The sequence below is a fragment of the Vicugna pacos genome, chromosome 33 (genome assembly GCF_048564905.1).
Source record: "Vicugna pacos chromosome 33, VicPac4, whole genome shotgun sequence".
Taxonomy (NCBI): Eukaryota; Metazoa; Chordata; class Mammalia; order Artiodactyla; family Camelidae; genus Vicugna; species Vicugna pacos.
In genome coordinates, this window is record NC_133019.1 from 17,827,865 (window position 1) to 17,850,668 (window position 22,804).

The 22,804-nt window shown below is 38.3% G+C and overlaps 1 protein-coding gene across 3 annotated transcripts in view; it reads left to right on the forward strand.

The window, feature by feature from the left end:
- The first annotated feature begins 1,493 nt into the window (after positions 1-1,493).
- The window catches only part of RDX (radixin), a 67,993-nt gene continuing 46,682 nt past the window's right edge, over positions 1,494-22,804 (forward strand). Inside the window, exons 1-3 of one of the 3 annotated variants that reach the window (XM_072954162.1) lie at positions 1,494-1,599; positions 15,106-15,175; positions 19,086-19,169. In XM_072954162.1, the coding sequence (XP_072810263.1) occupies positions 15,164-15,175; positions 19,086-19,169 (96 nt within the window). In that variant the 5' untranslated portion in view covers positions 1,494-1,599; positions 15,106-15,163. Of the gene's footprint in view, positions 1,600-1,992; positions 2,191-15,105; positions 15,176-19,085; positions 19,170-22,804 lie in introns of those variants that run through there. The other 2 variants (XM_072954163.1, XM_072954161.1) reach the window with 2 other exon arrangements.

The window sequence follows — 22,804 nt, forward strand, 5'->3', positions numbered from 1 at the left end:
AAAACTTTTGCTCAATTTCAGATTATTTCATTCAGAAAGAATCCCAGATACGGGATTCTGGGTTCCAAGAGCATGAACATTTTTATAGGTTGAATCACAGGGCCAAACTGTTTCCACACAAGTTGTTTCAGTTTACACTCCCACTCACAATGTCTGGTAGCACCCTTTTATCTCACCAGCACTGAATATTATCTTTTACTTAAATATTTATCAATATGATAGCTGATGGAACTGGTACAATTTCTGGTCTGGTTGCTGTCAAAAAGTATAGGATAAAATCAAGACTTTGGAGTCAAACATTACTGGATTTGGTCATAGCTCTGCTACTTCTTAGCTGTGTTACATTGAGCAAATTACTTAACTCCTTGCGGGCCCTCTTTATTCACTGGCTTTTAAAAAAAAAGGTTAATAATAATATTTACTGCAAACTTAAGGTTGTTCTAATTATTAAAAGAGACAGTCATGTAAAACATTTCACACCAGTGCCTGGCATGTGACAAAAGATAGTGAACGCTTCATTTTCTGTTGCAAAAGTGTGTTAGTTATATAATTTTGTTTGATTAGTGTACTAAGAATTTACAATACTTTGACTATCTTTATGCATGCAGCTTGCTGTGGAAGGCTGAACAATTACCTGAATAATTCTTGCACCCCACGGAGAAGTTCAGGGAGTAATCTTTTAGTTAATTAAAAAAAAAAAAAAGCACACACCTGGCTCCCATCCTTGAGGAATTTGCACTCTAAAGGCCTTTCAGTTTAATTCTTGGGGCTTTTAATTGTTCAGAGAGGTCTCAAAGGGCAATGGTGGAAACTCACTGGAGGGTACATTTAGTGAAAGTGACCAGGAGAGAGTGTTCCTGAAAGAAAACCTACTGTCTCAGGGAAGGCAAATGCGAAGGCAGGAAGGATATGAATTATTTGTTCTACAAAAGTTAAGTACACTCCTGAGGTTTTATTTGAATCTAAAGTTTATTCATAAAAAGTAAACTATACAAAGCACCGCAAACAGGACACGCTACGCTGATCTGATTTTGTGCACTTGCTAATGCTACACTCACGGCCAGTTTTGCTCTTCGAATCCCGGCAGAAAACGTGAGAGGAGAGGGAGTATGGAGTAGGTAACACTAGAAGTCCCAGGCACTAAGAAAACTGAATGGGCTAAGAGTCAGACCATGATCAAATGTCTCACTTTCATGAAGTCTAGGATAATTTTGGTTTGGCTGCCCTTTGGGGTCCGAGTTCCAGTATTTTCTCCTTAACCGACTCCTTCCCACTGCCAAAGAATGTCAGAGATAACACAAATTTATCAAATATCCTTGCCCGGATAAAAATTCGCACTCTCGACTGGGGGCCACATTCATCGAGGTTTTGGGAGGGCGGTTAAACCTTGCCCCTGAATAAGGAAGTTTTTCTAGATGGGAAAAACCTGCCAAAATGACGTAAAGCTCTTTATTACATATGTAAATCCCCCTAAGGCAGGCCCGTTTCTCTCTCTCCTGCTCCAGGATTTTCAAGCTGAACAGCCAAGTAACACGCTCGATCGGCTGGTGCATTCCCTGTGGGAAGAATTCCTCCTTGGGGGCGACGGCAACGCCTTGGGTGAGTTTTCTGGCAGCAGCGGGAGTTTCAAGTTTCCACCCTTGAGGGGAGGCCCCGGGCACGCTCCCGGCCGCGGGCTGGGCGGCTCCGCTTCCCTTCACCGCGGGCTTCGCCCAAGCGCCGTCCTCCCCGGAAGGAGTCCCCCGCCTCCGCGATCGCCCGCGTTCCCTCGGGGCCGCGGGGCCGCAGCCCGCCCTGGCTCGTCCCCTCCCCGGACGGCGACCCCAGGCGACGCCCCACGCGGCGGGCGGCCGCGAGCCCGCGGGGCGGGGCGGGGGCGGGGCGCGGGAGGCCCTGGCGGCGGCTGCGGCGGCGGCGGCGGCGGCGGCGCTGGCTCTCGGGCCGCGGCGCGAGGCCGGCCGGCCGGCAGGGGGAGGCGGGGGGCGCAGGGCAGCCCCGCCTTTCCCCCCAGGAGCCGCCGGGCGGCCATATTGCGGAGCTGTCTGCGGTGGCGGCGGCGGCGCCTCTCTGCTCCGGCAGCCCAGCGCTCTCTTCCACCGCCTCCTTCTCCCTGCCGCAGCCGCGACGCCCGGCGCCGCCGCGCCGCAGCCCGGCCGCAGCCCCGGCGGGAAGGAGCCTCCCGCTCCCGGGGTAAGCCGCCGGCGCCCTCCCTTCCCCCACTCCCGGGCCCCGCCGGAGCCGCTGAGGTGGCGGCGAGAAGTTGCGGGGCCGCGTGCTGCCCGGCGGCCGCGCCGCGAGGGCCTCGCGCGCCTCAGCTCGCGCCCCACGGGCCGCGGCGCCTTCGCTCTGACGGCCCCTGCCGGCCGGGCCGCTCCCGGGGCGGGCGCCGCGAGGCTCGGCCCGAGTCGCGTCCGGGCCACACACGCCGCCGCGCGCTCCTCCTCGCGTCGGCCCGGACCCCCGGACCCCCGGCGCCCCGGCTCTGCTGGGTTCCCGCGGCTCGGGCGCGGCCCGGGGCTCGGCCCGGCGCGTCCCTTCTGGGTAGTTTGAGAATACAGATTTGAGCCTGGGAAACAGCCCGTTTTGCCCTGCAGGGAGGGCATTTGTGAGGGCTGCTGCTACTTCCCAGTTGGAAAGTGAGGGTGTTGGATTACTAGAGAGCGTGCGTTCCGCCCTGGTGGCAAAGGGATGCTGCGGTCCGGGGATGGGGGCGTGAGCGGCTCCCCGCCACCCGCACCTGCGCGGCGTGGGCGGCGGTCGGGCCGCCCCGCTCTACCTGCTGCTGCCGCTGCTGCAGGCGGCCTCGGGCCCCGCAACTTTCTCCGGCCTTCCTCTGAGGCAGCCTGATTGAGTATTTTCGACCCCGCTAGACAAGTTGAGTACGTTACAGCCCCCCCCCCCTTTCTTTAAAAGGATTGTGAACTCAATTCCCAGGCTAACTTTGAAAGGAGTGGGTGGTGGCAGGACATTATTCCAGTTTGAATAGATCACATCACTTCCTATGCAGATGTGGTATGGTTCTTTAACCATTCACATCATGTATTTAGTATTTTTCCCCCCTTAAGGAGTGGTTATTAATGAGGTTGGAAATGTGTTAAAAGTCAACTTCATCAGAGGTAAATTTTAAAATACGGTTGCGATTTTGTGGCACCAAGACGGCCGTGATGTACATGTGAAAACGTAAAATAAGGGTTAATATGAAAAACGAGTACTTGGACATAGACATTGCAACCTATTGTTTACGGAGCATCCATTTTTTTTTTTTTTTAGAGAACACTAAACACTTTTATATTTCGGACGGAGCTCTGAATGAACAATTGTCCCGTTCATTTTGCTGGATAAATAATGGCTTAATCTACTTGCCAAAACAGTGTTATTGGATTTGAGAAGAGAGGCTAATATTCAGGATTGCATTTAAAAAAAATTTTTTTTCAGGATTACATTGCTTTCACCAGTGGCTTTATCTTCCAGAGACTCATAATTACCTCAAACGTGGCAAAATATAGTCAGCACTCCTTTTGGAGATAATGGTATGCTGTAAAAAGGATTGCACTGACTTTGTTCTTTTGCTTAATCACTTTTTTAATATAGAATGGGATTTAATACACAGTTAATATATTATTAATAAGGAATGAATAGATATGCATTGGAGTTCTTTACAGTTTTTAGTTAAATGAGACAAAATTTATGGCATTTAGCAGTGTTATAAATTCTTGCCCTTATGGATTATACACTGTTTTTGTTCACTCCCATACTCCCAAACATGGAAGAGCATGTCGGAGAGGCTCAGAAATTAAATGTAATTAACCTCGGCGTGGGGAAAGTATGTTGAGTCTGCTCTTTGTTTTGGGCATTTGTGTTACTTAACTGAAAATTAAATTGGTTGTTCTTTTTCCTGTTGTGGTGAGAAATGACAGACTGCTGTTCTCTCTGTTTCTTGCTAACTCTCAGTAGTCTCAGGGAGGGGATGAAGGGTTTTTTTTGTTTTGTTTTGTTTTTTGGGTTCACTGTTCCCAAGAGCAGAATTGAATTTTATTATTTTTATCTTTGGCAGGCTGTTGAAATGGAAGTCTTTATTTTTATCTCAATTTCAGTTCTCAACCTTTTTAATATAATCTATATGTAGTTTAATGTAACAGAGTCTAAAATCTTGAATGATGATGGGAGTCTTGTTTTTTCCATCCATTTTTAACTATGTATTTTAACTTACACTTGAAAAAATGGCAAATTTTAACCAATATTTCCTAAAGAACAAAGCCTAAAAAAATGTGTTCTGTTAAGACTGTGAAGATAGCTATGTTGGTGAACTTACTTGGTAGGGTATGGTTATCATAATTTCATGCTGCTGCTGTAAATCTGGAAAGTCAAGGAAGTCACCGTTTCTCGGGTGGCTTGGACCTCCTGCAGAGCAAGAGCAAGGGGGCACTTCTGACTACCCTGGTATTAACCCCTGGGGTTCCCGATTCAGTGGGACTGGATTGGGTTGCTGTAGACTCCACTTTTACAAGGTTATTTTAAACCCGTTAAAAGCCCTTCAGAGGAACTTTCCTAACGTTTGCAGTAAGTATATGCTCACCTGTTGGGTGGCAGAAGTGGCCAGTCTGACCCCCGAGTGTTCCTCAGTTTCTAGCCTCTTTCAGTAAAATCCTGCCTTTCCTGTTCATATTAGTCCTTGGTGTATTTTCTTTTCCAGTGTTAATTTATATGGAACATATGTTTTAAATCATTTTTTAAAACTTTAATAAAAGTAATACACTTCATGACAAAGTTAAAAAACTTTGAAGATGTTAAGGGAAAAGTAAAAGTCCGCCTCCCTTCCCAGAGCCGCCTCCCCACCAGCCTCATTCCCAGTCCTATTTTCAGAGGTAATTGCTGTTAGCCATTCCTTGTAGTATATAGAAAATGCCAGTATGTATACAAGGCTATCATATACTTTATCTCTCTTATTTTCTATAAAAATAAGGTTATTTTGTAACAAACATTGAAAGGGGATTTATTACTGTGTTGAGTATTGGGTAATAGTTCTACGATTTTCATCATTTGAATGAAATAAAAATGGAATTTCCTGTAATCTCAAAAGTGTTTATGTACATAATGCAAAATTTTTTGATTAACGATTGAAGGTAAAATTCACTTTTTGTTCGTAGGATGTGGTATATAATTGACACTGAAAAATGATGTCTTTTAAAAAAGGGTTTATGATTTTGAGTAGTGAAATATCCATATGATATGTGAAGCTTTGTACCTGGGGACTGTTTGGAAAGGAAATGTGGTCCATACGATTCACTTCTTTATGTCTTGATTCCATTTAATAATGAATCCTAGCTTCAAGCTTCCTGGAAGAGAGGGGGTAATTCATGTAGGAGTTATCTAGTTTCCTTTTTTAAAAAAAAACCTTTTTTTTTTTTTTTGAGTTATAGTCATTTTACAATGTTGTGTCAAATTCTTTTTTTTTATTTGAATAACCAGTATGTATAGAAATCCTTGAAAATTCACAAAGTTTTGTATTTTTTTTTCTTTGTAATATCAATTACCTTTTGGCAGAATTCTAAATTACCTTTTATAGAGGCTGGTTATATATATATAAGGTAACTGGACTTTTTTTTTAACATCAAGTGATCTAATGCATAGGAATAGATTCTTTTCTACTTTTCTACACCGTTTATATACATAGAAATAAGAAACTTTTGAGTTCTAGTAAACTTGATTTATTTGAAAATGATACGCTCTTTACTGTTAACCATTTGGAGTAGAGGTCAGCAATCTGGTTTGTAGCCCAAATCCAGCCTACTACCTGTTTTTGTAAATAAAGTTTTATTTGAACACATGATAGCTCATTTGTTTACATATTATCTGTGGTTGCTGTTGAGCTGCAACAAGAGTTGCAACAGAGACTATGGCCGGCGGCCGGCAAAACCTAGAAAGTTTACTTAACCTAGCCCTTTACAGAAAAAGTTAGCTGACCCCTGCTTTAAAGGGATGATTCATCCATTCACGCATTTATGATCATATGCTAGATATTCTCTTCATTTGTTAAGATGACAAGTTCACACTTTAACAGGAATACAGATGTGCCATTTTGTGTACCATAAATTGTGTTATGTTACGTTCTTAAGCTCGTGTGTGTGTGAACTGGAGTTTACGGTCAGTGCAACAGTGTTCTAAGCACGATCTGTGATGTGAATTCTGGTTGTTTCTTGTTCTGTACTTAAAAAAAAACTGTTTCTGTGAATTAACTAATAACATTTTGATAAGTTAACCAGACTAGGTGTTTGTAACCAAAAATCCTGGTAGTACTCAGAATAAATTGAGTACAAGTGTAATGGAAGGACCCTCAGTAAAAGGGAGAATGGAAACAGGAAATCTCAGCCGTGGTTAATTGCTTCTGATCACCCTTTGGCTTTTAGTGAGTGTGTGGAACGGATTAAACTTTATTAGCCATTATGAGAACTCTTGATATTTAAGCTGTTTCTAGACCCTAGGTTTAGAAAAACTGTAAAAAACCCTAGTTTGGTTATTAAGCGGAGTTGGTCGTACAGTTGACACTCCTCATCTGTGGGTACCGACAACCTTGAAAATATTTGAGGAGAAGAATTCCAGAAAGTTCCAAAAAGTGAAACTTGAATTTGTCACATGCTGGCAACTATTTATATACCATTTACATTGTTTTTACAGTTATTTACATAGCATTTATTTACACTAAATTATAAGTAATCTGGAGATGACTTAAAGTATATGGGGGATGTATGTAGGTTATATGCAGATACAGTGTGTGTGTGTGTGTGTGTGTGTGTGTGTGTGTGTGTGTGTGTGTGTGTCTGTGTGCCATTTTATGTAAGGGACTTGAGCATCCACAGATTGTGGTATCTACAGGGGGCGTCCTGGAAGCAGTCTCCTGTGGATACCAGGGGATGACTGTTTACCCTAAGTGCTTAGTATTTTCATTTAATTAGCAAGCAGCATGATAATTATCATTATTATTAAATGTGTCAGCTTTTCTAGCCTTTAAATTTAATTTGACTGTCAAATTAAATGAGATTGAAGGAGTCTTAAGTAAAGGTCATAAAGGCCTCCCTGAATTTGGGAGACCTACTGGGGAGGAGTTTGTTTTTTTTCAGGTTCATGGTTATTGTCTCTTGTAGCCTATTGCATATTAGTTTGCTCATTTTACAACATAAAACATCAGCAGAATGTTGCCCTTGATGATAATTAACAGCAAAATTCAAGTGAATATTATATGTAAGCTTAATTCACCAACAAAGTCAACAAACATCTGAGGCCCTCCTGTAAGGCGGGCACCGTTCCGATTTCTCAAAAGGGGAATTGAATATTTCAGAGGTTAGAAGCTTAATGATAGAATTGCCATATAGCCTTAGTGTCTGCATGAGAGAATATTGTCTAATTTTAGATATTTAAGAAACATTTTGACTTTATTATGTTTTGAAAATAAGATACAGTAATATCTGGTGTTTCAAGACATAAAAAGTGTAGAATTGTGAGAATTCCTCAGGTCAGTTTGAGGTTTTTTTTTTTTTTTCTTTCCTGCTACCTAGGTGACTCACATGAACCTGTGTTTGATTTTTCATTTTTAAACATTTATTGTATGAATTTTTGATGTTTCGTTAAATGTAGATTGAATTAGCTTTCTTACCTTTTAGCATTTAAAATTAATTTTTGTAAGTGGTGATGTTTTATTTGTCTTTTTTTTAACTCTCTTAGGAAACAATACAGGTATGGTGTTTCTTTTAAATTTACAAAATTCTTTTAGAAAAGAATTTAAATGCAGCGTGAAACATTGCTTTCTGCTTTATATTTGTTTTTAAGTTTCTAGAGATTTGCTTTGCATTTTCAGTAGCATGTATATATTGCTGAAAAATGTTGAATATTTTATTTCCTTGAACAAAAGTCAGTTCTTATGTAAGCAAGTACTTAATACCTTATTTAGAACTGCTCATCACTCTTACAGGAAATTAACTTACAGGGGTGATTGTACCAGTGTTAATGTGCACTTAACAGCATCTTCAAAGGTGGTTTTTTTGACCTGAAGACAACAGAGGAAGAGCTTTAACTTCTTGAAAAGCTCTGGTAATTGGGGTGAGCTTGTGTAAAATGATGTCAGAAAAAGGCAGAATAGGGTACCCGGAAGAGCATGGGACTGAGACACGAAAGGACCTCTAACACCAGCCCTAGTACTTGGGGCAAGTCCATCACCTGAATCTCAGTTTCCTTGTTGGAAGAAGAGGGATTGTGCTGCTTACCTTGGGCAGAGGGAGGAAGGGCAGTTAGGAGGAGTATTAGATAATGTAGGTAAAGTGGCTGAAGAGTGAGCATTGTACAGATACTTCCATTTACTACCCGTGTGCTTGCTTTTGGTCTTCATTTTTTTTTTTTTTTTTTTTACAAAACAGAGCTAAAAATTCTTGTCTTTTTTGCTTCACTTAGGGAATCACATGTCATTAAATAAGCAAAAGTACATTATTATTGCTATTAAGTATTTAACAATGAGCTAAAAAATATAATAAGCATAGTTCTTTGTGTATTTGGGTTTTAAAACAATCTGTGAACTTGAATAGGGAAAAAAGTTACATCTTTATTTACACATTTTTGTCCGTTATAAATGTGGGGCCCAGTAGCAGAGACTGTTTCTAATAGAAATCACAGATATTTTCATGATGTGTTACTGTTGCAGATCTCAAATGACACTCAAAACCCATCATTACTTCAAAGTTTAACTATTAGATATACTGGGAGATACTGTTTTTAAAGATTAATTAAAAAGCATATATATTACTGTATCATAAATTTGTGCTTTTTATATTTAGATGACTGTAATCCAGTATAACTGGTTCTTTATGTGAATACTGTGTATTTTTGTGTGTGTGTGTGTGCTTTTAAAAATTCTTTCCTAGGAAAGGGTTCATAGGCTTTACCAGAGGGGCCCATGGTGCCAAAAAAAAAAAAAAAAAAGATTAAGACCTTTTTTAGTAGATGCTGTTAGTGTGTTAATTTGATCGTCAGAATTACCTTACTCAGTTTATGCTTCTCTTTGTTACCTGCTTCCCAGTCCCCCAGTACGTTGGCAGAGAGTCTTTTGTAATTTTTTGGTCTGTGGAGAGACCCCAGTTCTGTTCAGAGATGGTGTCTCAAAAGACAGGAAAAGAATTACAATTAGGCTTGAGGAAGAGTATCAGAAGAGTAAAGTTAGGCAGCCTGGTATAAATTATTGAAGCATCAGTGTAGGTCCCGTATGGACAGACTTAGCACCTGTTTTAACACTGACAGGTGGGGAAGGTCTGCTGGGCCGCTGACTGAATAGAGCTCAAGGTGTTAAACATGAGGCTGTTTTTCCATTGAATAATGTGGAGAGGAGGCTGTTTAAGGGTCACCTTCAGCATTAAAGGACAAAAAAAGAGAATGTTTGTATGAATGTTTTGTCTCTAAAATGTGGTGCTGTGTTTGAGTACATATTCATGTGTGTAATTTTCTGGAAATGGGAGATGGGAGAAGCTGGCAGCATCTCTTAATACTGCTTGCCATGATTGTCCTTTGCTTTTGAGGGAGTCTGTGGAAAAGAGGTGGGGTAAGACCACTTTACGAAATTTAGGGAGAGTAGGGAGGAAGGAGTAAATTTCTTCAATAAGTTACTTGTTATGAGGGTGGTGGGGAGAAGAGTTGATTTTTATTATGCTCTGACAATGGATTAGGTGGATATAATCATTTTGTTAGAGAAGAAGTAAAGGAAGACATTGAAAGACAAAGTTAGTTTTAAACACGAACCAGTGAGAGGTACAGCCACATGTATCTAGGCACCTCGGCTTTTCCTGTGACATTTTATGAAGTTGTCCATTCTACTCCTAACAGATGCCATTTTCAAAAAATAATATGCTAATAACAATCATAGGAGGACTAGAAATGTACCACTGAGGTTACATATTATCGTGATATAAATATTTTTTAATAACACTAAATTGGCTAACAACTTAGGTTTTTAACTATATTTATGCACAGCTTCATCCTGAAAAATTTAAATTCTTATGTATATCATGCTGCCTTATGAACAAACTGATACATAAGCAGTTTAGGGAAATACATTTTTAAATTTCTCATCTGATCTTTAAAATTAGTAACTTAACAAAAATAAGCCCCCAATTAGTATTAAGTGCTCAGTTCTGTATATCCAGATATCCTTTGTAAGGATACCTGTTTTTTTCCTTAGTTATAATGGGTGGCTACGTGTTCTGCCTTTTCACTTATCCTCATGTAAATGTTGACACAGTTTGTCCATTTCTTTGTCACATAGTTTCAGCATTAATTGTGATTTTGATTTTGATCATTGGCTGTTATAATATCTTGGTGCTGCTGAGAATATTTTGGTACAGATTACTTTATTTATTTCTTTGGAGTATATTTCAGAAGTTTCCTGTTCAAAAAAGCTTTGTTGCTTTTGTTATATACTGACAACTTACTTTCCAGAAATATGGAGGCAATTTATGGTGCTGCTTGAATTTTAAGAGAGAACACTGGCTGAAAATGTACATTTTTTTAAGTTTGTTTTAGAGGCCAACCGTATCCTTATTTGCAAAGGCTTTTTGTTAGGCTCCTCACTTCCCCGCAGTTCACATATATCAGTTAGGTTTGTGGGAGATTTTAAAGGGTTAATTAATTTGTGTAAAAACCTGGTTTTGCATATTGTTGGCCTATGATGTGTTTATTCTTTTATGTCAGCAGAGCTCTCTTATTAAACTTAAGACTTTAATATGGATTATTTTGCTTAAAAGGTCCTTTTCTACAGAGTATACCTTGAAATAATGCTGATACTGAAAATTTGGATAAATTACTTCTTAAAGGAAAGGGGAAAAACCCTACCTTCATTTAATTCCAGTATTTGATTAATCCATAATTTAAGAAATTTTGCACACCTACATGCTTGATGTTTATTTACGTGCCTAGCAGGTCCTATGTTTGAAAACACTCTTTCTGTAGTTTGAATGCTTTAACTTACAGTCTGGTGTATAATTAGTGTTCATGTTCTTTCCTTTGTTCTTCTTTGCCAGTGAGAGATGGCACAGGAAGGGCATCGCAGCCATATATGGTTTAGTAAACAGATCATCAGTACCTGAGCAGGCTCTCTTGAGTCTGTTAACTTCTCTAGGGTGTGGCCATGGGGTCTGAAGTGGTAATAGAATGTTAAGTGAGGAAGTTAATGTAAAATTTGGTCTAGGACAATTAAATTAAATTTCTAGTAGTCTGGTAGGAGCAAACCTGAAAAAACTCTGTAGGGACACATGTACAGCTCAGGGCTTGCAGGAGTCCCACACTGGGGAGTGGGCTAGGGACATGACTTTCTCTCCACCATTACAAACTCCATAAAGAAACAAGCCATAATGAATTGAAAATAGTAGATAGTTTTATAGTGACATAAAATAAACATAGGAATGAAAGGATTCAATGGGAAGTATAAAATAATGTAGCATTTTTAAACATTTTTTTAAAAAACAAAAATGGATTTCTAGAAATTAAGATACATAATCACTGAAATTTTAAACTAGGGGACAGGTAAAATGTTAAAAACATCTGCAGAAAATTAATGATTGGAGGAATGTTGCTCAGACAGGTAACGAGATAGAAAATACGAAGAGTAGGCATGGATTAGAGAATAAAATACGCAGCGTGTATCTAACAAGAATTGCTGAATGGGAAGGAGACAGTGGGTAGTAATCTTCCAGAATTTAAGAAAAGCATGAGTCTTCAGAATCAGGACGCTTACTGAATCCTGAGCAAGATAAATAAAAGCAAATCTGGAGAACACCAAAAACGAAACAACACAAAAAACAACCAAAAAACTTGAAGGAAAGCGGGGAGAAAAGGCATATTACCTCAGGGGAATGAGTTAAATTGATAGCAGACTTCTCAGCAGTAGCAGATTCCAGAAGAAAACTAGTATCTTCCAAATACTGAGGGAATAACAGTTAATTTAGAATTATATGTACAATTAAATTGTTACTTAATGAAACAAGGAAATATTCACTGGAAAGGTAAAACAGTTCTAAATCTTTATTCACCTGATAACAGCCTGAAAGCATATAAATAAATACAAGAAGAAATTTTAACATCCACAATCAGAGTTGGGAAAATTGAATACATTTTTTTCCCTCAATGTAGTTATCTAGACTAAACTGAGAGTAGAGAGATTTTAAACAAAACATTAAATACTTGATCTGGCTTGATCTAACTTATCAAGTGTGAAAAATAACATTATTTTCATTTATATCTGGAACAATCAAAAGCCCAAACTGATTAAGCACTAAATATAAAGGAAGTCTTAATGAATTCTTTGACTCTAGTATATATAGTAAACTTAGGAATAAATAATAAAAACATAGCACTCTGCTCCCAGGCCTCTGATCATTCCTTGGAAAATTTAAAACTTCTTAGTAGTGATTAGAAATCATAATTGGAAACTGAAACATTCAGATGCAAACAGCAATGAAAAAGCTATATGTAAAAAACCTTAGTGGCAAGCCACTAAGGGGATACTTAGAGAAATAGTAGAGTTTCAAATACAGGCCCTTTTTACCAAAAGTTATTGCCCCAAAAAGGAGATTTATATTTGCTTTCATAGGAACTCTCTCATTGTAGGATGTTCTCTTTCTCTTGAGCATCAAAGTACTGTCTAAGAAAGGTACATTGACCAGAAATGCCTTTAATCCATGTGGTTTTGGAGAGCTCATGGAGCTCATCTGAAAAGTGATTTAAGTGTAAAAAAAGAGGCTAAGAAATCTAGAACAGATCCGAATTTTAAAACTCACTTAAAAATAATACAGTAACACTGGATATTAAAATATGTTCCGGGGGAGGGGATAGCTCAATGGTAGGGTGCCTGCCTAGCATGCAAAAGGTCCTGGGTTCAATCCCCAGTACCTCCAGTTAAAAAAAAAAAGTAAATAAAATATTTTCCAACGGTACAAGGAGGGAAAAATAATATCCTACTAATGTTTTATATAAATGGGTAGTTGTGGCCTGGGATTAACATTTTAGTGATAATTAGATTAAAAAAATGCTCATGTAATTTGGAAAACAGTGTGATTCAGAAGTTTGATATAGATGCTCAGGTCTCATGGCTGATGAATGAGATTATTTTACATAATCCAGTGAAAATTATTTTTGAATACTCTCGCTGGCAAAGTAGGCGGATCACTTTGTATTTGGAGTTGCAATGGGACATGTTTAGTTTATGCCCTTAATGCGTGTATTAGGAAAAAAAGATGGGAAATTACTTAAGTAAACTTTAAATTTTTGGAATTAGAAAATGAGCTGCAGAGTAAAAGCCACCTGGTGAGAAGAAACATGAGAAGGACAGAAATTAACAAAAGAGAAAAAGGAAATAGAAGATCAATAAAACTGAAAGCTGGTTTTTTGACCAATCAATGAAGCAAACTTCCAGCAAGATAAGTTACAAAAGGGAAGGCAAAAATTAATTGTGTTAGGAATAGAAAGGGGATCAGAGCTGTAGATGTGGTAAAGATATAAAAAAAAAATGGAGAGAATGCTATGAATAACTTTCTGGAAATATGTCACCACAACTTTTGGAAAAAGAGGATTTGACTTGGGGTAGGGATTTAAACCATGTTTTAGCCATGTTGTCTTTGACATATCATTTAGATATTGAGCAAGCCGTATTAGGCAAGCAAGTCTGGAGATACAGAGTTGGGAGTTACCAGCTTATAAATGATGTGAAAGATTGGTTTTGAGGCTGTTTAAGACCTGAGATGAAGTCTTCAGTAGAGATGAAAAGAGGACATAGAATTGGAAGATAGCTGAAGTACACGTAGGTTCATGAAAGTAGGCAATTACAGATAGAGAATATCATTTCCTAGCTAAGAGTTAAATGACAAGTTAGGAAATGAGGAATTTAATACTTGCAACTGAATTTCATATCCCAGTGTATTAGATAAGAAATTTCTTACGATGTGGAATTCCCTCTATAGAGAGATTTATTGACACACGATTGACTAAAATTTAAAGAAATGACCTAACTTTGATCCTTTGTTTTTATTTCAACTTGGAGAGTTTTCCATTTTGTTAATTGACAATATAGTTATAAAATTAAAAATTATATATTAATTAATGTTAGTATAACAAATAAAGTTTCTTGGCAGAGATATTACTTGATAAGCTGATTTTCAGGTAATTATCTAATACACTTCTCACTATTAGATTTTCAAATAGGAATAATCATTTTTTCTAGACAACTAAATGGTTAAGAATGTTAGATCTTTTGGTAGTTTTGTAAGAAGAAAACCCAATTTTGTTAGATATTTGTAAGAACATTTACCCTAAAATAATATGTTGCTTTTCCTAGATTAAGACTTACTTCTGTTGCCTTAGCAAGAGAAGATATAACTTAACATTGGTCTTAAGGACAAATCTAAATTTCAGTGAAGGCCACTAGCTTGCCGGTGAGTAGCATGGTGATTGCTGGTGTGCAGACTGGCTGTTTTATCTACTGTAGGTGAAAAAGTTACTCATCTATTTGTCTCTACCTGGATTTTTAAACTTTCAAGGAGAAAAATGATTTCCTTTAAATAGTGATCTTTTTGTAGTTTACATTAATCAGTATTTCCCTTTTTCTTTTCTTTTCTTTTCTTTTTTGTCTTTGGCAGTACAGAAGAAAGATTGAAAAGTGTTCGTGAGTTCATTTCTTCAGAATCTGAATCCATCTGTTACCTCCTTTGCTGTCTCTCTGTCTACCGGTCTGGGTATAGGGGCACGCTTGAGTCAAAGAGAAAGAAAGCATTTGGGCCCTTAGTAATCCTTTTCCTACTATATTTTGTCTGTAATTAAATCAAAACTTTCACTTGGTGATCAGTATGCTTTACCCTCTGTTACTTGAGATGTGCACTGTTTTAAATCACAGATAAAAGTATTTTTAGAGAATGCGAAATGATAGAAGACATTGAAAATCAGAATAAAATAAGAGTTCCATGTTAATTATAACATTTTAAAACGTGAGTTTAAAGCTTTGTTTTATCTATACAAATTATATTGTTAAGTAAAAATATTACTATATAAAAAATAATAGATCAATTATTCTTTCTTTAACAGAAGTTCAACAGAATTCATTAAGTGAATTTTTAAAGAGGGTGACAAAAAGAGAAGGAAAATGCCGAAACCAGTAAGTGAATTTTGTTTCTTCTGATACTGCTTACTTAATAAAATGTCAATAGCATTAAATTCCTTTTGAAACAAGGCAGAGTATTATGGTAGAGTTGTTGGGGGGAAAAAAGCGCTGATATTATTGTTGTTTGTTTTAAGTTAATGTGACTAGAGTTCAGGGTTATATGGGCCAGTGACGAAGAGGTATGGGTGACATTGTAGTTAAGGTTACTGTGCGTTGTGGGGTCAAATTTAGTTCTTATCCTCACTCTGCCACTTAGTCTGAGTGACCTTTGTTAGATTAGTTCAGTCTCTCCGATTCTTAATTTCTTCATATATAAAATTGGAGACATTAGTTACCTCTTGGAGACTATGTATGGTGAGGATTAGAAGATCCTGGCACATACACATCCAGTGCTCAGTAAATAGGAACTTACTGTTACACAGGAGAAAATAATGAGAGGTCAGAAGGGCCCATGCATTATTCATTTTCTCATAATTCTAGCTTTGATGCTAGTGACACCAGTACGAATGTTATATGTGGTCTTAGAGTTTTTACTTAAGGGTATATATATGTTCATTTTATTTAGTTATATATTATATATATTATAAATAATATTATTTAGCTTTATATAATATATAATTTGTGACTAAGGTTTATCCTTGTGTCTTAGGATAAATGGTCTTTTCTTCATCTAACAAAAAATTACTTTTTAAATAATTTTCTTCTGGCCAGTAATCTTTTTAAGAAAATCATTGGTTGTAGTAATTGAAACTTTCTGGCATGGATGTCACTTTGGAATTACAATCAATAGAAAGGAAAGGAGGAATTAAGTTGTTCTGTTTACAGATAACGTGATTATTTATGTAAATATCCTCAGGAATCTACAAAACAACTATTAGAACAAACAACTGAATTTAGCAAGATTGTTGGACACAATGTCATATTTAAAAAAAATTCAGTTGTCTTTTATATACTAGCAGCAAAATTCAAAAAGTGAAGTGAAAAGAATTCCATTTGTTACAGCATCAAAAAACAAAATATTTAGGCATGAATTTATAGAAACCGTATAAGACTCTACACAGAAAACTTGTAAGAAATTAAAAAGACCAAAATATATAGAAAAATATACATTGGTCATAGGTATATCTAGAAAATATTAAGGTAGATGAGTTTGAGTATTTTGGAATTCTTTGGATTTTAGAAAAGTGAATATACAGCATATTTTGACATACGACTTCCATCGGGATCTGTTGAATCACCTCAGAAACATTAGTTATTCTATACATCAGTGTGTGAATAGTCATTTGAAGTGGGGTAAATTAATTCACCAAATGGACTCATATCACTTTTAAGTTTTTGCTAGAAATTAGCTAGTAAACTTCAGTTTTCAGTGCATTTAGGATTTCAAGGGATTGTGAACCTATATTTATAATAGCTACAAAAGCCATAATTATTTAGGAGGAATATATAGTAACAAATGATTACTATTATTTTTATGGAGAAAGTCAGAAACACTTTTTTAAAAGATACTTAAAAAGACCAAAATTAATGCACGGAGAGAACCATACTTATGGATAGGAAGGGTCAGTATTGAAAAGCTGTCATTTTTCACCCCAAAGAGACTGTTGAACTTAGTGTAGTTTTCAATTTAAACCATAAATGGGGTGTTTTGAAAATTTACAGTTATGACATGTGGAGTCAAGAGTAAGAACAAAGAGATAAGAACAGCCAAACCGGTTCTGAAGATAGTTAGGGGAGACGCCCTACCAGATGTCAAGACTTATTTAAAGATACAGTAATTAAGACAGTACGGTATTGGCAGAATAGCTAAATTGCCCCCAGTGCAACAGAAAAAAGAGCACAAAATTAGACCCATACCTATACATGCTCGATCTGTGACAGTGTAGTCTTTGGGGAGTGAATGAACAAATGAACTAATATGTCATGTTTGAATGTTTAGGTTAGTGCCTACCTGTGGAGGATTGGAGACAAATTCACAAAGAAGAAATGTACTAGTATATGCAACATTTTTTGTCATTTCTAGTTTTTAAAAAATTGAATGGTAGACTTACGGGTAAAGGAAAACTTTCTCTTTATTCGAAACGTTCTGACATCAAATGTATGGGTTTTCCATAGCAAGCAGTTACCCAGTTCAGTTGTGTGTCCTGCAGTCCAATTCATTTTGACACAACTACCCTGAGTTAGTGCAGACCCCACAGGTTAATGGCTCAAACTCACCAGACTGCTCCCAACTTCAGAAGCTAATCACACTTCTGTCTAACTTGGCTAAAAATTTGGGAATTCTCACCATCTCCTCTTCAGGGTCTATAATATGCTGTAACAGCTCACAGAACTCGGGGAACCACTTTACTTCCTATTACTGGTTAATATAAAGGATACTGATGAAGAGGACAAGGTCTAGAAGGGTCCAAGCAAAGGGGCTTCTTTCTGTCTTTGTGGAGTTTGGGGGTGCACCACCCTCAGGTTGATGCATTCAAGGACCTGGAAGCTCTCAAAACCCCTTCATTTAGGGTTTTATGGAGGTTCCATTTCATAGGAATGATTGATTAAATCTTTGGACATTGATGATGAACACATTCCCCAGCCTCTCCCCTCCTGGGAGGTTAGTGGGGTGGGTGGCTGAAAGTTCCAATCCTCTAATCTCATGGTTGGTTTCTCTGGCTACCAGCCTCATTCTGAAGCTATTTGGGGCCCACCTAGAGCCACCTCATTAGCATACACTCAGGTATGGTTGAAAGGAGATTATTATGAATAACAGAAGATCCTTCTCTCACGTATATTACTCAGGAAATCATAAGGATTTTAGGATCTCTGTGCCAGGAACCCAGGATGAAGACCATATATATATTATTATGTTACAATAGGTTTTATTTTATTATGCTTCATTTTCTGTATATGTTACATATATTTTATGTGTTCTAAATTATTATTTTAAGGAAGGAGCTCTGTAAGATTTATTTGCCTAGAGAAGGTAATTCAGATAAAATTACATGTGCAGAGAGAGGTACATGTGGTTGTTTGAACAGAACATAAGGGGACATAAGTCTGATGTAGAGTTCTGATAATGAGTTAATGTTAAAAAGATAGATTTTTACCTTAAGGTGAATTCTAGGTGAAGATGCTATTCTGGAGTGAAAATTATTTTTAACCAAAATTTTTTGTTTGTTTTTAATTGAAGTATAATTAGTTTACAGTGTAGTGTCCATTTCTGGTGTACAGCATAATGTTTCAGTCATACATATTATACATATATTTGTTTTCATATTTTTTCATTATAGATTACTGCAAGATATTGAATATAGTTCCCTGTGCTGTATGGAAGAAACTTGTATATCATGTAAAGTTTTTGAACAGATACTCAACTAGGAAGTTATTTACACACAAAAATTAGAATTTGGAAGAGTCTAGTAAATAAAAGACAACAGATGAATGCTTTTTATAAAAGTGAAGAATACATTTGCAGTATAAATAAAACTTAAATATTTGGGTGTTGAAAGGCATAGGCATAGTGAATGACATTCAAAGAACTTGCAATTATACCTGAGTTTAAAACCTGCTCTGCCATTTGATGTCCATGTGTCCTTGGGCAAGTAATTGGAACTTTTCTGTAGAAATGAACTATTCTGTAGAAATGAACATAATCTAGTATTGTTGCAGTGGCAGATAAGACTATGAAAAGCATGTGGCCTAGTGCCTCCTATATTCAGTACATCAAAAATAAATATAAATAAATCAAAGTATCACTTTAATGGAGAAAATATTAAGTACACTGCAGAGTGGCTCTTTACTGCCTTACACCCTATGCCACTTTATTTTATAAATCAGGTAAAAGTATTTCCTCATGCCTAATACTTAATAAGCATTTTCTCTTTTCTACTGATTATCCCTTTTGTTTTTATTGCAGATCAACGTAAGAGTAACTACAATGGATGCGGAGCTGGAATTTGCCATTCAGCCCAATACAACTGGCAAACAGCTTTTTGACCAGGTATCATTTACCGCATGAAGTACGCTTTCTGACATCATAGTGTGGAAGCTGCTGCATAGTTCTTTTTATGTTTTTTTCTGTGACTTTACTTGTAATGCAACAATGCAACATTTGGTATTTTTCACAGTAGCTGCTCCAATGTTTTTCACAACTATAGGGATATTCTTTCTCATTCTTAGATTTGAGAGATAGGACTTTTTAAAAATAATTATTAGCAGATATTTATTTAACATCTGATATGCAAATCATTGTAATGAGGATTAAAAGGAATTCAAAGATACTCTGCATAATCCACGAGCAGACTAGGTGGAGATCCTAGGCAGAGGGTGTAGCCGAGCAGCGGGCTTGTGTATCCGTGGTGCAGAAAGCCAGACTCTTGACAGCGGGTGTTTGCAGCAAATATGGCCTTATTGCCAAGCAAGGGATTGGGAGACAAGCCTCAGATCTACTCCAGGTTGGTTTTTGAGTTAGGGTTTTTTTTCCAAGGGGGAAGAACAAAGAAATTGGGGTTAATCATCATTGTGTGACATTTCTTAATCATAGTTTCAGGAGTCAGGATGTCTCTGAGTTACGATTCTTTGGCCAAGTGGTCCATGGCTCAGGGGTCCGTTAGCTCTGCTTGCCCTGGAGAAGCAACCTGAGTGTGCATGTTAGTGATACCTGACGATACAGCAGCACTTTCACTGCATGAATGGTGTTATCAGCAACAGCAGTTTTAGTCATCTGACTCTGGCTGATTAGTGTTCAGTTAGCACAGGATTGAGTTCAGAGGGGACGAGAAAGGGCATGCAGTTGGACAGAGATTAATCATAAACTCGGCAGGGGACTTGGCTTTGGGAGGACTTAGTTTCACGGGGATGGCAGGAGCAGAGGCATAGGCAGCTGACTGCAGTTTGGTGCCCCAGGCTCATGCTGTGCTGGCCTGGAGTTAGAACGTGATGTCACTTTAAGGAACTTGGACTTCTGGTCTGTTTTTCTCACTCTCTAGTGCACATTTGAGCCACCCTGGGGAGCTTTAAAAAGAAGAGAAAAAAAAAAGCAGTGCTTGGAAACCACCTCAGGAGATTCTGACTTAATTGTCTGGGGCCTCCTCTAAACTATTAGTATTTGTTACTTAGGCTCCCCAGGTAATACTGTATATAATACTGTAAGTAATCAAGTTTTTCTGAGTAAAGGAGGAAGGAGATTGGTTACTAGAAATCAAGTGGTTGAGAAATGAAGTGATTGCAAAAAGGAGGAAGGTAACTTTACATACGAGCAGGAGAGCAGTACTAGCCTGTGATCCAGCTAACTGTTGAGCATAGAGAATGGGAGCGAGAGTCTCTGGCGTGACAATAGCAAGTAACATGGTCCATATCCTGGTTTATCCAGTGTCATTCTCTGGATCTACGTACCGATCCAAAATGTGATGAAAGAAAAATTTAAAAATTCCTGGGAAGGTGCTGCTTTTCTTGACAAAGTAGTCAACTTAATCTTGTGATTAGATAATTCGTGAACTTGAAAGCCTTGATAAAATGGAGTCTTTCTGGAAGAGGAAAGGCCTTTTATTTTTGGTGTGAGTAAGCAGAGTTTTAAAACCACGTCGTAATAAGCAGCTGCGTGTACCATACGTTATAGATGTTTGACCTTTGTGAGCTGATGCTCCTTTCTGTTGATGCTTCTAGGCCTCCTGTAAGTACATACAGCCTACCTTGCATACAAATGTGAGTGGAGTTAGCATTTATTGTTCTCCATAACAGGTTGAAATAATACTTACAGTGATTGAAATGTTTTGTGATAGTCAGAAACTAATCAGCAAGTAGGCCTGTTTGGTATTGGATAGTGAGAAGTAAAATTTTTGTAGTTTGTCGGGCAGAACTGCTCTGGTGTGGACGCCAGGGCAGATGAAAGCTCGTCCATCACAGCGCAGGAGTGTGTAGCAGGGGGGGAGTGTGGGGCTGCAGCCACGCTGCCTGTTGTCGAATCCCAGCTGCAGCGGTTCTGCTCTGCACAGTTGCTCTTTTTGCTTCGTTTTTCTTATTTGTACGATTAGGGTGATACTCCTTCTGCGGATTTTTTGAGAACTAAATTAAAATCCATGTAAAGTACATAGAACAGTATTTGATATACACACACGCACATCCATTTCATGCTGTGAATGAAGGGGTCTAAATTAGGGAGTATTGTTATCTGTTACTGGCTCTCAGCAGTTAATTCCTGGAGTCCCTGCTCTGTTTCCTGACAACTTCCCCTGAGTGTGAATGGCAGGATCTAAAAGCAGGCATTCCCTTGGGAGTGGTGAGTATCTTTGTGAGCTGTCAGGTGGGTAAGTTGAGGGTCAGGCCAGGAGCAGACCGAGGAGTAGAGGTCCTCTCAGATGCATGTGCCTGTAGCGAAGCCTCACCTCTGATTAGATGTCTGAGGCCAGCTGCTGTGTGGAGGGGCCCTGGTTGAGTGCTTGAGGCCCTTCAGTTTGCTCCCTTCACTAGCCTCCTCCTCCAGCTTCAGCCTGTAGGCTGAGTAGTGATACCCTCAAGGAGTACTCAGCATGATCTGTTAGGATGCAAGGAAAAATACTAAAATATTTGTCTTTATTTTTGTCTTTCAAACTTTCAAACATTTAAAAAATATGTTTTCTAATATCTTAGTATGGCAGCATTGCATAATTTGTAAATAAATATACACATACTGTAGTTCTGTGCCCCCAGTTTGTTTTTACTTATAAGTATGTGGTTAAACGTTTCCTAGAACAGTTTCAGAAGAAGTGAGGAAAGAGCCACTGAGGAGGTGGGGCCTCTTGGGAATTCCGCGCTGCGCCCTCTGGCTCCTCCTGGTGTTGTGGGAGTCTGAAGGGAGCTGGGAGACTGCCCCTTGTGCCCCACCGTGGCAGACCCCCTCACTTGGCAGCACTGTGACTCACACAGGGCCCGAGGCAGAAGCTGAAGCCTGCTGCTTTGTGCACTTCTCTCGGTTGCTCTTGACCTTTGTACGTTTCCTGCTCCTGCCACTCTGGAATGTTTTCTGTGGCTCTGTTGGAACAACCTATCTTTTGCCAAAATTAAATTATCTGGAATCTTCTTTGTCTACATTACAGTTTTGGTGGTTTGGCATTGATCAGCTTTTTTTTGCATCAGTGTGAATCTTTATATCCTATATCATCCAGAAATTTCTCATTTTTTTTTAAATGTAGGAGCCTTTCCTATCCCAGCTAATTTTTTTTCTAATTTTTAATTTTGTGTGTGTGTCATTTCAGTGAAATTTTTCGAAAGAGAAAGTAAACTGAAGGGTTAAGAACTAATGTTAAATCTTTCTGTAAAGCTTTTAAAATCTTAGTGGACTCTCACCTCCCTCATTTTATTTTAAGTATAAATTTTAAAAAATGTGTGCTTTTGTTGACATAATCCTGGGTGTAGATCCCAGATTACCGCTTTATTTACTCCGATACCTAGTACCTACCATTGGCTCATCATTCTTTGAGATGACATGGGTATTAAAAAGAATAAGGCAATAATCCTGGCCCTTAGTTTTAAACGAAGAGGGTACATAGACACTCTACTAGTAATACAGTTAATTTTGATAAAATAAATATTCTAATAGCAGTTTAGATAAAGAACTATGGGAATATCAAGGAACAAGTGGTTAATTTTATCCAAATG